Here is a 16,705-nt window from a genome sequence, read left to right on the forward strand (position 1 = left end):
AAAAAGTGCTCTTCTTTTGTGAGAAGAATCATAAATTTTTTATATATGTAATATATACGTGTGTGTGTGTATTTTTTTAGGGCCATACCTGTGGCACATGAAGGTTCTCAGACTAGGGGTTGAATTGCAGCTGCAGCTGCCAGCCTACACCACAGCTCACAGCAACAATGGATCCTTAACCCACTGAGTGAGGCGACAGATCAAACCTTTGCCCTCATGGATGCTAGTCAGGTTAGTTACTGCTGAGCCACAATGGGAATTCCCTCTTAAGTTCTATATTATAATATTATAATGTCATTATAAGTTCTATATTATTACATTCTACTAAATCTGAAGGCAACTATTATATATGTGACATTCTTCCAAAGTACAACTTAAATCTGTACAGACTGGGTATCATTAGAACAGAGGTATAAAGAGATTCATAAAGGAGAAAAATCTCTACCATTTCCTTCTTCTAGCCTTGAGAGACTGGTGTTATGTCATAGGTCCAATGTTTTTTTTATTTTTATAGATCAGATGAAAATAGTTTCCAAATATAAAATATACAGTCTACTATACAGTTATATAAAACATGGAACATCAAGAGGTTTTAAAACGTCAAGTCTTTTTGGACATTCCAAAGCGTGTTTGCACTCTTCTTGAAAAGGGCCTCCTCCTCAGCATTCAAGTTAACTTTCACAATATCTGAGACACCATTTCGCCCCAAGACACAAGGGATGCTGAGAAAGATTTCTTCTTTTATTCCGTATAAGCCCTAAAAGGCAAAATTAGGTTATTATTCAGTAAGCTGATATGGAAAAGCAGCTATGCAAGAAAGCTTCAGAATAAGAATATAACAGAGAGACTATGGAACTCAACAAGAATCACTCAGAGGGCAGGAGAGTGATTGTCAACCATACCAAGAGTATCCTAATGTCCTATGACCATGTAAGAACATGTGCCTATTGCCATGAGTGCCAGAGGCCTTCAAAGGGACCAAGAAAGGCATTTTCTACTTTACCGCTTGCCAGGTCATATTTCTAAGGGGAAGGATACCATGCAGTCAGATGAAGGACTGTGAAATCAAGCAGCCTGTGTTTGGTGTAAACTAATCGAGAGAACTGTAAAGGCTAAAGCAGCAAGTGGCTGGGAAGGTTCTGCTTTGTGTAAGCTGACCTTTACACCAGGGGATGCCATTAAGTTGGACCACAGATGGTAACAGTTCTCAAGTTCCAGAGGTAAAGCCTCCAATGGAGCCTAGAGTTATGGGTATTTTCACATGCCCAGCAGGGCTATGTAATTCCCCTATCAGTCACCAACAGAATGTACTCCTGCCCTCCTAGCTACTGCCTGACCTCTTTCTAGGACCTTCCATGATGGACAGGTGCATGATGGAATAGGTGCAGCCATGGCCACTGCTCTACACTGGGCCCGTGGAACCTTCACTCCTACAGCTGAAGCCAAGGCCCTAGAGGCAGCTGCCAGAGCCTGAGTAACCCACACAATGCCTACATCCCCATACACTGGCCCCTATCTCCTTGCTAGATGTTAAGAAGACCCAGTAGGTCTCTCACACCTCTGTCTCCTACCCATTGCTTTTTTCTGCCCTACCCCTTGGGGTTGAATGTAGAGTTGGAAGAGGCAATGAAAAGGTTTTTTTCCTCTAGGTCTGATTGTAAACAGTCACCAGGAACTAGCATTGAGAAAGAAAGGCTCCTTGACTCTGGAGTGGTGTGCAGTGGTGCCTTCCAGCTTTTCATGATAGTTCAGAGTCCACAAGCACTACTTAGCCAAGTTTCCCTTTTTTCACCTCTGGGGCTCTCCTCGGGAGCACAGTGTTCTTGTCTTATTCTAGTGACTCACACAGGGACTCCCTAGCCATCTCCTCCAGAGCAGTCTACCTCCCTCATGGTGGTAGCCACTTATATTCAACCTCATGTGCTCTATCAGACCAGCCACATGTCTTCTCAAGGTCCCCTGCCCCACTATACTCACATTCACTCCACTCTGGTCTGTGCTAGCCATGGAAAACCACTGTCCTGTCAACTATCAGCCCAAGAGGTTTTAAAACTCTAGCTCCAGTTACACTGACCTCCCCTTCCCTTTCCAGTCTTTGCTCATTCTGATTGTATCTGTGTGTAGCACAATACATTTTGGAGCTTTAACAGGAGCTGCCAGGGGCTGGGTGGCATCAGAATAAAAGCCCACTGTGGCTAGGGCAGGAGCCTTTCTGTTTCCCTGCTAATGTTTCAGGAATTCTATTTTCTCTGTATCTCCTCCTTAGGATTCTTGAACTAAAAATGGAAATGCATGTCCATCCCATTATGCCATTTGGGGGCTGCTGGGTGGACTGGAAAAAATGGCCCTGACCCCCAGGGCCTGGCCTGGCCTAGCCCTGTATCCTGACCAAGACCTGCTGCCACCCTTTCAGCCAACCCACCTCCCTTTAAGCTTCATGCCTGGTTAGCAATATAACCCCTGGATGCATTAAAATTTGCTTCCTTGGGATTCCTGTCGTGACTCAGCGGTTAGCAAACCTGACTAGCATCCATAAAGACATGGGTTTGATCACTGGCCTTGCTCAGTGGGTTAAGGATCTGGCATTGCCGTGACCTATGGTGTAGATCGCAGACATGGCTCAGATCCCACATTGCTGTGGCTGTGGTGTAGGCCAGCAGCTGCAGCTCCAACTGGACCTCTAGCCTGGAAACCTCCATGTGCCACAGGGTGCAGCCCTAAAAGACAAAAAGACAAAAAAAAAAAAAAATTTTTGCTTCCTTTGCTCTTAGACTGGCCATGAAGTAAGGAAATGGTTAAAGAGAAGTCCCTACTTAATTGATAAAAACATCAATATATTAATGTAAAATAAACTCTGTTGGCAACTTTATCTGCTGAAAATGTGAAGCAATAAAAATGAAGTAATTGGAAAAAAAGTAAGAGTGTACAAATGATTCTGCTCTTAATGTCAAATGTTTAAGTATTTCCTATAAAATATAACTTGTCCATTGATTTGTTCAATAAAGACTATGAAACTTCCATATTACTCAGTCTCTTTTTAGCAACATTTATTTGACAACTTCCTGACTTTTCCTCAGGAGCCCTTTGGGGGTAACTTCGTATTCTTCCACTGTCCTCGTATACCCTCAAAAAAGGAAGAGTGTGTGGAATCCACTGTACACTCCTCTTTGTCTCTTTTAAATTATTAATCTCTTGCTCTCTTACAAACAAAAAATTCCCATTTTTTGAGGTTCATCTTATTCAGCTCTTCTTCTCTTTCTAATGACCTCTTGGTTATTCCATCTCATTCATAAAAGACTTTGACACCCAGCATTCCTCCTTCTCCATCCTAATTTCTGCCATTATCCTTGGTGAATTCATTGTCCGTGTGGATAAACCAACCAACTCCCTTTCTTTCCAATTTCTTGACTTCTTTAGCTCATAGAACCTTCTCCTTCCAGCATAAGTATCCTACTTTGAAACTTGTCATGAGGGTCCTCCATATCCAACTTAAGATTCCTTTCTTGGGTTCATTCTCTAAACCTTTTGCCACACCCTAAGTCCCTTTGCCTATTTTAATTTTTAGCTTTTATAAATACTTAATTTTTTTTTTTTTTATCTTTTTAGGGCCACACTCACAGCATACAGAGGTTCCCAGACTAGGAGTCAAATCAGAGCTATAGCTGTCGGCCTATGCCACAGCCACAGCAATGCAGGATCCAAGCTTTGTCTGTGAGCTACATCACAGCTCACAGCAATGCCGTATTCTTAATCCGCTGAGTGAGGCCAGGGATCAAACCTGCGTCCTCATTGATGCTAGTCAGATACGTTTCCACTAAGCCACAACAGGAACTCCTCTTAAATTCTTTATTACTCATTATTTTTTTGTAATTTATTCACTTGTATGTAGATGACATTTAAGGGTGAAGATCCTGAATCTGTCTATGACCCTTTGGCAGAAGGTCAAACCCACTTCAATTGTGTACAAACCAAAATTACCTACATCTATCTATCTCTCTGTCTCTCTTCCCCCTCTCCTTTTAACACTCCTCAAGTTAAACCCAAACCGGATGAATTCAGATCTACTTTCTCCTTTTCTGTGCTCAGATCCCTACAGAAAATCACACAAAAAAAGCTGATCTTTAACTTACGTCAAAATTAATGCTTACTAACCTCAAATAAACATCCACCTGAGAGTAATTCTGCCTTTATTTTTGTCAATTGTATTTCTATCTACAAAGATGATTCCAAATCTTCTCAAACATCTGATTTGCTATACCTTCCCTGACTCAGTAGATGATTTTATCTACTTTCACTGAAAAGATTGAAGTCATCAGATGCTTCCAATGCCAAACTTAGAGATCTACACGATTCACTACCTATCTCCTCTTTGTTGCCCCCTATTAAAACACTCTCTCTTAGGAGTTCCCGTCATGGCGCAGTGGTTACCGAACCCGACTAGGAACCATGAGGTTGCAGGTTCAATCCCTGGCCTTGCTCCGTGGGTTGGGGGTCTGGCATTGCCGTGGGCTGTGGTGTAGGTTGTGGACAGGGCTCGGATCCCGCATTGCTGTGACTCTGGCATAGGCCGGCAGCTCCAGCTCTGATTCAACCCCTAGCCTGGGAACCTCCATATGCCGCAGGTTTGGCCCTAAAAAAGGCAAAAAGACAAAAAAACAAAAACAAACAAATAAAAAAACCACTCTCTCCTTTTTAGGGCTAATACTTTCACCCATGCTCTGGATCCCACCCTCTGTGCTTATTATTTCTATCTTCAATATCTTCTTTACCATCAACATCTTATTTTTTGATGAGAAATGTAAGATTTTTAAATGAAGTATCGTTGACTTACAATGTTGTAAACATCTTATCTTTAAAACAAACAAACAAAAAATTGCCTTGCCCTGATTTTCCTCTCCAATTACTGCTCCCTCTCCTTACATTCACAGCCACTTACCTCAAAACAGCTTTTTACACTGGCTTTAATTTCTCCAGTCTACTTAAGAGGTTCTTAGCTGGAGGTGATTTTGTCTCCCAAGGGACATTAAGTAATATCTGGAGACATTTTTGATTGTCAAAACTGGTATGCTACTGGCATCTAATGAATAGAAGCCATGGATGCTGCTAAGATCCCATAGCCCCAGTAATGACCAATTATCTGGCCCAAAAGTCAATAGGGCCAAAGTTATGAAAACCCTGGTGTACTCCAATCAGACTTTTTCACTCCTATTACTTTATTAAACATCTCCTGCTAAGGTTATCAGTGACCTCTGTCACTTCATCCTCCTGGCATTTTTAACCCATATTTTATATGACTTCACATCAATCAACAACAGAAAACCAATTCTTTCAACTTTAAGGCATCCTCTTTTCTTTTGGTTACCGTAATTCCACGTTCTCTTGGTTTTTGTTTTAATTCTGGCCACCTTCATGGACTCACACTATAAACTCAGCTTTTAAATACTGAAATTCCTCAAAACCCAATCTCAATCTGTTTTCTCATTTTATACTCTCTCTTCAGGTAAGCTCACTGAAATTCATGGCTTCAGTTACCATGTGTAAGGGATACCTATTTTCTTTGCCTGTCCAATATCTCTTCCTCTTCTTTTTCATACTGACAGAACCTCTATTTTCCTTTTGGGAATTTCCTCTCCCCAAATTAATAAGTATCACAGTAATGGATAAATGATCCCAGAAAGGCCAATTATCAAGAAACTAATATGGGTAAAGGAAGAGGCAGTTTCCTAATATTATGGGCTCTAAGCCTGCAGATGCTTGGAGCCATCTTTGATACTCCATGGGAAAAGTCCACATGAGACTAGACCCAATAAGAATGAACAGATGAGGAGTTCCCGTCGTGGCGCAGTGGTTAACGAATCCGACTAGGAACCATGAGGTTGCGGGTTCGGTCCCTGCCTTTGCTCAGTGGGTTGGCGATCCGGCGTTGCCATGAGCTGTGGTGTAGGTCACAAATGTGGCTCAGATCCCGCGTTGCTGTGGCTCTGGCGTAGGCCTGTGGCTACAGCTCCGATTAGACCCCTAGCCTGGGAGCCTCCATATGCCGCGGAAGCGGCCCAAAGAAATAGCAAAAGAAAGACCAAAAAAAAAAAAAAAAAAAAAAAAAAAGAATGAACAGATGAGCCAAGATCCTGGAAAGAAAAGATAGCTCTAATGATAGAGTTTGAGCACCTAGTACAGGCCTCCTTGGCATTTCAGTTATATGAGCCAATACATTATCTTTTTGCTTATGCTAGTTTGAGTTGGCTTCTGTGGCTTTTAACCAAAAGTCCCAATAACTCCAATCCAAAACTCTTTTATGAATTCCAGAAGCTTGTACCCAATTGCTTATTTCCTCACAGATACTGCAAAGGCATCTCAAATTTGATTTCTCCATAACTGCAAACATGATTTTCAAAAACCTGATTTTTTTTTTTTGTCCTTCTTCATTTTCATTTTCATTTGCCCTTCTTCGGTGGATTTATCACCACCCAAGTGTGTAAAACAGAAACCTAAGAATGCTCCTTATCTCCCACATTTCTCACTTCCTTCCATTATCAAGACCTATGAATTTTATCTTCTAAATACAGTGTATCTCAAATTTGACTCCTTCTCTTCACCTCTACCACCACCATCCTCTCTATTCTGAGCTATTGTACAGCCTTTTCCCAAGTTTACCTATATCTGTTCTGTCCCCTTCAAGTCTATTCTATCCATCATAGCCCAGGAATCTTTATAACGAAAAACCTGTAAGACCAGTCCCTTTCTTTAGTCCCTTTGGTCGCTTTCCACAGCTCTTAAGGTAAGGACCCAAACCCCTATATAAAGCTTTCAGTGGCCTTACCCCACTTACTTCCTCCAGTCTTATCATGCACTTCCCTTTGCTCCTTTTTCTCTGTGCATTTCAACAACTGGGTTTTTTTGTTTGTTTGTTTGTTTGTTTTTTCAGATCTCAAGTGCCCCACACTTACATCTACCTCAAGTCCTGAGCACATGTGTCCCCTCTGCTTGGAATATTAGTCTGGGCTTCCAAATTAACTTGTACTCATTATTCAGATTAGATCACATTTTACTTCCTTAGGAAAAGCCCCCTTGCTCCCTTCCTGGAGGACTTATATTCTTGTCTTGTATACTCTCAGGACTTTTGTCATTTGTCATCATAGCACTTAACACACCATGTTATTATATATTTATTCTTATAATTGTTTTATTAAGTTCCTTTCTTTCATTAAACTCTATGAGGTCAGGGCCTCTATTTTGTTCACCAGTATATTCTCAACATTCTATATGATGCCTGGCACATAGTAAGGACTCAGCAATATTAAAGGAAAGATGATTAAGTGAAGATTCTATTTAAGCCTACCTTAACCATAGTAGAAACTGGATGCACTCTCCTAAGATTTTTCAAAATTGATCCTACCAGATCTGTCACAGACAGTCCAATAGCCCAAGAGGTATACCCCTTCAGCTTGATAATCTCATAGGCACTACAGTTGTGGAAAGTAAGAAAATCAAATTCAGGAAAAGGTGATTCAGTGAGATCAGAATACGTTTCAAGCATCCCTAAAGCAACCTACGTGTCAATGCTACTCAAAATTTATTGAGAGATCTCTTCTTGAAATTAAGAATAGGCAAGAAAAATTTCTATATTATTCCAATAAACTTCATTATTCACATTAAATAATAATTAATTCCCCCTTTGTTTTTCATAAAGGTAAAATACTAGGTCATCTGTGCCACTCGAAATGAAACTAGTTTTAGATTTTTTGCATTGTTGCTTAAGTATCCAAACATATAATCTGATCACCTTGGAAGTAAGCATATATCTTGCTAATCACTTAAAATTGTTACAAGGGGGCCAATGTAACTTTAAACTTTATATAAGTCAAGTTACATATTTTTCTTTTTACAGCTGCACCCATGGCATATGAAAGTTCCCAGGCTAGGGGTAGAATCAGTTGCAGCAGCAGGCCTATGCCACAGCCACAGCCACACCAGATCTGAGCCACATCTGTGACCTACACTGCAGCAGATCCTTAATCCACTGAGCCACATCAGGAACTCCACCAAGTTACATATTTGTCCTAAAGAATATATCACTAAATCAATAATACATGGAACTGTGGGGAATTGTTCATGATACATTTTTTCAAAGGAAAATAGCATGGTCCTAAAATATTATGCAATTTCTTATCTCCAGCTTATAAAAAAATACATTTTATAGGAAATTTAGAATTGTATAAATCCACCAAATTATTAATAGTGAATATTTCTGAGTTACAGGCTTACAGGGAATATTACCTTCTTTATGCTTATGAATGTCCTTATTTTCTACAATAAATATGTATTTTACTTTTGCATTGCCATCAACAGTACTCACTATTCTTATGGTCTCAGGTTTGGATTGACGGTCAAACTCAAAGGACAAAGACATTTTAACTCAGCACTGAATTTATATATTTTTTTTCTTTTTTGGCTGCACCCATGGCATACAAAAGTTCCCAGGCCAGGTATCAAATCCAAGCCACAGCTGCAACCTACTACACATCTGCACCAATGCCACAGCCTTAACCCACAGTGCTGGCCTGGGGATCAAACCAGTGCCTCTACAGAGACAAGCCAGATCATTATCCCACCGTGCCACAGTGGGAACTCCCAGAACTGAGTTTAAATAGTTTTGAGAAAAGTATCCAGCACAAGAAGCACAGAATATACAGCATGATTATTTGTATCAGGCTGTCTTGCAACTACCTAGGCATAGTGTAAAGGCTCTGGAACTGCATACAACACACTCAGTTGCAAAAGATAAAGACTGTAAATGGACCAGCTCAACACAGGAAATTTGGCCCTAGGCTATATTTATTGTGGTGTCTTGTGATCTGACCAGGGCAAATCCAAAACCAGGGCACTAGCCATAAAGACTAGTATCAAAATTAAGATTAACTTTCAGACTCTCAATTTAATATAACCAAGACTCTGTGGGGTAAGTAAAAGGTAAGGGAGGAAGGCTTTGCCTAGCAATTGGTTGGTGGTGTATGAGTTGAAGAAAGCTCAGCAGTAGGTAACTGGCGACAAATCTTTACCAGTGGAATCTGGATGACAGATTTATCCTCTCTGGAATTAATAAAATGACTTGAGAAAGAGAAGAGGATTGAGAAGAAAACTGCTGAAAACATAATCCTTAGCTGTTACTAACCATTCTAATGAAATTAAAACTGCTGGTGTAAAAGGAAGGATAACAACCAACCAGAGACTCCATAGGCATCTGGGACAGACCTGACTGTGATTCTTGGAGGATCTCCTGGGAAAACAGGGGAGACTGAGGCTCATTGTGGGGTAAGGACATTGGAGGCAAAGGTCTTGGAAATAATCACCAGTGTGAACTCCTCTAGAGGTGGCCATTTTCGAAAAATTTGGCACTACCAATCAGGGCTGAGAAGCCCAGGCCAAACAACAAACTGGGTGGGAAGAGAGGAACACCCATCAACAAAGACCCCTCCAGGCACACAGCCACCTCTAATCACACCCAGAGACAAAGCCCCACCAGAGGGATAAGAATCAGCTCCACCTACCAGCAGGCAGGCACCAGTCCTTCCCATCAATCAGGAAGCCTGCAGCAAGGTCCCATACCAACTTCAGCCACAATGGAGGCAGACATCAGAAGCAAGAGAGACTACAACATTATTGTCTGCAAAAAAGAGACCACTCCAAAAATCCACACAAAATGAAAGAGCAGAGAATTATGACTCAGATAAGGGAACAAGAAGAAAAACCCAGAAAAACAGCTAAGTGAGCTGGAGATAACCAACCTCCATGAAAAAAGACTAAACTAACGATAGTAAAGATGATTCAAGATCTTGGAAATAAACTGGAGGCAAAGACTGATAAATTACAACAAACAGTGAGCAAAGAAACAGAAGATTTAAGGGTTAAGCAAACAGAGATGGAAAATACAATAACTGCAGTTTAAAAATTCACTAGAAGGGGAGTTCCCGTCGTGGCGCAGTGGTTAACGAATCCGACTAGGAACCATGAGGTTGCAGGTTTGGTCCCTGCCCTTGCTCAGTGGGTTAATGATCCGGCGTTGCCATGAGCTGTGGTGTACGTTGCAGACGCGGCTCGGATCCCGCGTTGCTGTGGCTCTGGCGTAGGCCGGTAGCTACAGCTCCGATTCAACCCCTAGCCTGGGAACCTCCATATGCCACGGGAGCGGCCCAAGAAATAGCAACAACAACAACAACAACAACAAAAGACAAAAGACAAAAGACAAAAAAAAAAAATTCACTAGAAGGAACCAATAGCAGAATACAGGAGGTAGAAGAACAAATAAGTGAGGTGGAAAACAGACTGGTGGAAATCACAAATGGTACAGAAAAGAAAAGAAATATTGAAAAGAAATGAAGACCATCTAAGAGAACTCTGGGACAAGGTTAAATGCACCAATATCCACATTATAGGGGTGCCAGAAGGGGAAGAGGGAGAGAAAGGGCCAGAGAAAACATCTGAAGAGATAACAGTCAAAAATTACCCTAACATGGGAAGGAATCACTCACTCAAATTCAGGAAGCACAGGTACCATGTAAAATAAACCCAAGGAGGAACACCCCAAGACACATATTAATCAAACTGACCAAAATTAAAGACAAAGAGAAAATGTTGAAACCAGTTAGGGAAAAGAAACAAGTAACATACAAGGGAACCCCAATAAGGTTATCACTGTTTTTTCTGCAAGCCAGAAGGGAGTGGCACTATATACTTAAAAGCGATGTAAGGAAAAAAACTGCCAACCAAGATTACTCTACCCAGCAAGCCTCTCATTCAGATTTGAAAGAAAAATCAAAAGATTTACAGACAAGCAAAAGCTAAGAGAATTCAGCATCACTAAACCACCTTTTTAACAAATACTAACAGAACTGCTCTAGGTGGAAAAGAAAAGGCCACAATTAGAAACAAAAATTAGCACTAGGAACTATTATCTAGTCACTTATGATGGAGCATGATAATGTGAGAAAAAAGAATGTATATATGTATGTACGATTGGATCACCTTGTTGTACAATAGAAAATTGACAGAACACTGTAAACCAGCTGTAATGGAAAAAAATTAAAATCACTATAAAAGAAAAATATATTACAAATGACAATGTTCACCAGTAAAAGCACACATATATTAAAGGTAGGAAATCATCCACACACAAATACACTACCCAAACACAAAAATCATGAGAAGAGGAGGGTACAAATGCGGGATACCGGAGATGTGCTGGAGACCAAAAATTTTAAACGATCTTGTGTGTGTGTGTGTATGTCTGTGTGTGTGTGTATATGTATACATATATGTATATATATGTATATATAGAGAGAGACTGCTATATCAAAACTTCACAGTAATTACAAATGAAAAATATAAAATAGATATGCCCACACAAATAAGAAAAAGCAATCCAAACACAACACTAAAGACAGTCATCAAACTACAAGATGGAGTTCCCATCACAGCTCAGCAGAAACAAATCTGACCAGTATCCATGAGGATTCAGGTTTGATCTCTGGCCTTGCTCAGTGGGTGAAGGAAATGGCATTGCCCTAAAAATCAAAAAAAGAAAAGAAAGAAAGAAAAAAGAAAAAAAAAGGGGGTGGGGAGAAAAAAAAAATCCACAAGAAGGGAAGAAAAAAGACCAACAAAAGCAAATCCAAAATGATTAATAAAATGGCAATAATAACACACATATCAATAATTACCTTAAATGTAAATGGACTAAATGCCCCAACTAAAAGACACAGACTGGCTGAATGGATACAAAACCAAGACCCATATATATGCTGTCTTCAAGAGACCCACTTCAGTTCTAGGGACACATATAAATTGAAAGTGAGAGGATGGAAGAAAAAATTCCATGGAAATGGTAATCAAAAGAAAGCAAGAGTATCAATACTCATATTAAGACAAAATTGACCTTCAAATAAAGAATATTAGAGGAGACAAAGAAGGACATTGTGTAATGATCGAAATATCAATCCAAGAAAAAGATAAAACAATTGTAAATATGTATGCACCCAACATAGGATCACCTCAATAAATAAGGCAGCTGCTAACAACCTGAAAAGGAGAAATTGACAATAACACAGTAATAGTGAGGGAATTAACACCCCACTTACAGCAATGGAAAGATCAGACAGGAAATGAACAAGGCAATGTGGGCCTTAAATGATGCATTAGACCAGATGGACTTAATAAATATTTATAGAACATTCCATCCAAAAGCCACTTTACACACATTCTTCTCAAGTGCACATACAACATTCTCTAGGATTGATCATATTCCAGGCCACCAGTCAAGCCTCGGTGAATTTAAAAAAACAGAAGCATGGAGTTCCTGTTGTGGCTCAGTGGTTAACGAATCCGACTAGGAACCATGAGGTTGCGGGTTTGATCCCTGGCCTTGCTCAGTGGGTTAAGGATCCAGCGTTGCCATGAGCTGTGGTATAGGTCGCAGACGTGGCTCAGATCCTGAGTTGCTGTGGCTGTGGTGTAGGCCAGCGGCTATAGCTCCAATTCCACCCCTAGCCTGGGAACCTCCATATGCCATGGAACGGCCCAAGAAATGGCAAAAAGACAAAAAAAAAAAAAAAAAAAAATCCGAAGCATACCAAGCATGTTTTCCAACCACAATGCTGTATGACTGGACATCAACAACAAGAAAAAAAAACTGCAAAAAACCACAAACATGTGAAGACTAAACAACATGTTACTGTACAACCAATGGACCAATCATAAAGATCAGAGCAGAAATAAAATAGAAATGAAGAAAACCACAGAAAAGATCAATGAAACTAAAATCTGGTTCTTTGAAGAGTTCCTGTTGTGGCACAGTGGAAACGAATCTGACTAGGAACCATGAGGTTGTGGGTTCAATCCCTGGCCTCACTCAGGGGTTAAGGATCCAGTGTTGCTGTGAGCTGTGGTGTAGGTTGCAGGTGTGGCTCAGATCTGTTGTTGCTGCGGCTATGGTATAGGCCAGGGGCTACAGCTCCAATTTGACCCCTAACCTGGGAACCTCCATGTGCCATGAGTGCAGTCCTAAAAAACAAACAGAAAACAAAACAAAACAAAACAAAACTCAACAGATGCCAAAAAAGCTTTTGACAAAATCCAACACCCATTTCTGAATAAAAAAAAAAAACCCTCCAGAAAGTGGGCATAGAAGGAACCTACCTCAACATAATAAAGGTGATATATGACAAAACACCCCCCCCAAAAAAGCTAACATCATTCTCAATGGTGCAATGGTGAAAACTTTAAAGAATTCCCACTAAGGTCAGGAACAAGACAAGAAGTTCTGCTCTCACCAATACGATTCAACATAGCTTTGAAAGTCCTAGACATGGCAATCAGAGAAGAAAAAAAATATAATAACTATCACCTAGAAAATCCTAAAGATGCTACCAGAAAACTCATCAATGAATTTAGTAAAGTTGCAGGATACAAAATTAATACACAGAAATTGACTTCATTTCTATATACTAATAATCAAAGATTAGAAAGAGAAATTAGGGAAACAATCCCATTTACCATCACATCAAAAAGAATAAAATACCTAGAATAAACCCACCTAAAGAGACAAAAGACTCTGAAAACTATAAGATACTGATGAAAAAAATCAAAGATGACACAGAAAGATATACCATGCTCCGGGATTGGAAGGATCAATATTGTCACAATGACTATACTATGCAAGGCAATCTACAGATTCAAAGCAATCCCCATCAAATTACCAATGGCATTTTTTCACAGAACTAGAACAAAATATTTTAATGTTTGTTTGGAAGCACAAAAGACCCAGAATAGCCAAAGTCATCTGGAGGAAAAAAAAAATGGAGCTGGAGGAAGCAGATTTCCAGGCTTAAGACTATACTACAAAGCTACAGTCATCAAAATAGTATGGTACTGGTACAAAACAGAAATATAGATCAGTGGAACAAGACAGAAAGCCAAGAATTAAACCCACTCTTCTATGATCAACTAATCTATGACAAAAGAGGGAAGAATATACAGTAGAGAAAAGTCCCTTCAATAAGTGATGCTGAGAAAACTGGACAGCTACCTGTGAAAGAATGAAATTTAGAACACTCCCTAATACCATACACAAAAAATAAACTCAAAATGGATTAAAGACCTACATATAAAACTGGAAAGTATAAAACTCTTCTAGGAAAACACAGACCACTCTCTGACATAAATTACAGCAATATCTCTCAGATACACCTCCTAGAGTAGTAACAATAAAAACAAAAATAAACAAATGGGACCTAATCAAACTTAAAAGTTTTTGTACAACAAAGGAAACCCTAAACAAAATGAAAAGACAACCCACAGAATGGGAGAAAATAATTGCAAATGAAGCAACTGATAAGGGATTAATCTCCAAAATACATAAACACCTCCTGAAGCCCAATACCAAAAAAACAAACGACCCCATCAAAAAAATGGACAGAAGATCTAAAGACAATTCTCTAAAGAAGACATATAGATGGCCAAAAAACACATGAAAAGATGTTCAACACCACTAATTATTAGAGAAATGCAACAAATCAAAACTACTATGAGGTACCACATTACACCAGCCAGAATGGCCATCATCAAAAAGTCTACAAACAATAAATGCTGGTGAGGGTGTGGAGAAAAGGGAACACTCTTGTTGGTAAAAAAGTAAATTGGTGCAACAACTATGGAAAACAGTAGGGCAATTCTTCAAAAAGCTAAAAATAGAATTACCATTTGATCGAGCAATCCCACTCCTGGGCATCTATCCAGAGAAAACTATGACTCAAAAAGATGCATGTACCCCAGTGCTCATTGCAGCACTATATACAATTGCCAGGACATGGAAGAAACCTAAATGTCCATTGACATAGGAGTGGATAAATAAGATGTGGTACATATATACAATGGAACATTAGCCATAAAAGGGAATGAAAAAATGCATTTGCAGCAACATGGATGGACCTAGAAATTATCCTGCTAAGTGAAGTTAGTCAGGCAGTGAGACACCAACATCTTATGTTATCACTTACATATGGAATCTAAAAAAAGTACACAAATTGGGAGTTCCATCATGGCTCAGTGGTTAACAAATCCGACTAGGAACCATGAGGTTGTGGGTTTGATCCCTGGCCTCACTCAGTGGGTTAAGGATCTGGCATTGCCGTGAGCTGTGGTATAGGTCGCAGACACAGCTCGGATTCTGCGTTGCTGTGGCTCTGGCGTAGGTTGGTGGCTACAGCTCCAATACCGGGAACCTCCATATGCCATGGGTGCGGCCCTAGAAAAGGCAAAAAAATAAATAAATAAAATAAAATAAAAAAATTTTAAAAGTACACATGAACTTACTTGCAGAACAGAAACTGACTCACAGACTTTGAAAAACTTATGGCTACCATAGAAGACAGGTTGGGAAGGTAGGGGTGGGCTGGGGGTTTGGGATTGGCAACGTCATAAAATTAGGTTGTGATGATGGTTGTACAACTCTACATATAATAAAATTCACTGAGTAAAAAAATAAACATTCAAAAAATTTTTTCATTAATAAAGTGGCAATAGTTTTGCCTAAATAAATAAATAAAAGTGAAAGAAAAATTAAGACAGTGCTAAAGAAACAAAAGTTAAGGAAGTTTATCACTAGACTTGCCCTGCAAGGAATATTCAAGGCAGTCCTGCACAGTGAAATAAATAGTAACAAGAGGCCATATGAAAAAAATAAAAATCTCAATAAAGGTAAATGCATAAGAAATTATAAAAGTATAAACAATTGTTTATACTTCCATTTTTTGTTTTCTGCATAATTTAAGAGACAAATATATTTTTTATAAATTAGTCTAGGAATTCTCTTGTGGTGCAGCGGGTATAGGATCTGGTGCTGTCACTGCAGCAGCTTGGGTCACTGCTGTGGTGCAGGTTCGACCCCTGGCTCAGAAACTTCCACATACCACAGACGTGGCCAAAAAGAAAAAAAAAAATTAGTCTAAAAGCTAGTATTACTGTGAGTTTGGTATGTAACTCTCATTTTCAAACTTAAGAAATAATTGCCCTTAAAAGAATTATTAACTTATGTTTTGCGGGACACTGTGCATAAAGATGCAATTTGTGACATCAACAATTAAAAAGGGAGCTTCCACTGTGTTACATGGGTTAAGAATCCAGCTGCAGGAGTTCCCGTCGTGGCGCAGTGGTTAACGAATCCGACTAGGAACCATGAGGTTGCGGGTTCGATCCCTGCCCTTGCTCAGTAGGTTAATGATCCGGCGTTGCCGTGAGCTGTGGTGTAGGTTGCAGACGCGGCTCGGATCCCATGTTGCTGTGGCTCTGGCGTAGGCCAGTGGCTACAGCTCCGATTCAACTCCTAGCCTGGGAACCTCCATATGCCGAGGGAGTGGCCCAAGAAATAGCAACAACAATAACAACAACAAAAAAAGACAAAAAAAAAACAAAACAAAACAAACAAACAAACAAAAAAAAGAATCCAGCTGCAGTAGTTCAGGTCAGTGCAGAGGAGAGGGTTCAATCCCTGGTCCAACACAGTGGGTTAAGGATCTGGAGGTGCCACAGCTGAAATGTAGGTCGAAACTGCAACTTGTATTTCAATCCCTGGCCCAAGAACTCCCCCGGCCAAAAAAAATTAAAAAGGGTGAGGACAGAACTATGAAGTAGAGGTGTTGTATATTACTGAAGT

General features: G+C 39.9%; 1 protein-coding gene across 7 annotated transcripts in view; it reads right to left on the reverse strand.

Moving 5' to 3' along the window:
• Positions 1-484: 484 nt before the first annotated feature.
• Positions 485-16,705, reverse strand: part of LDHC (lactate dehydrogenase C) — a 61,052-nt gene continuing 44,831 nt past the window's right edge. For 4 of the 7 annotated variants that reach the window (XM_021077678.2, XM_085008846.1, XM_085008871.1 and 1 more), the window contains 2 exon segments: positions 7,340-7,463; positions 485-757 (listed from right to left, as the gene is read on the reverse strand). In XM_021077678.2, the coding sequence (XP_020933337.2) occupies positions 593-757; positions 7,340-7,463 (289 nt within the window). In that variant the 3' untranslated portion in view covers positions 485-592. 7 annotated transcript variants of the gene reach the window in all.

This window comes from Sus scrofa, chromosome 2 (genome assembly GCF_054392235.1).
Source record: "Sus scrofa isolate SSC_HxYL_T2T_F1_AM1 chromosome 2, Sscrofa_HxYL_maternal_Yorkshire_Landrace_v2.0, whole genome shotgun sequence".
Taxonomy (NCBI): domain Eukaryota; kingdom Metazoa; phylum Chordata; class Mammalia; order Artiodactyla; family Suidae; genus Sus; species Sus scrofa.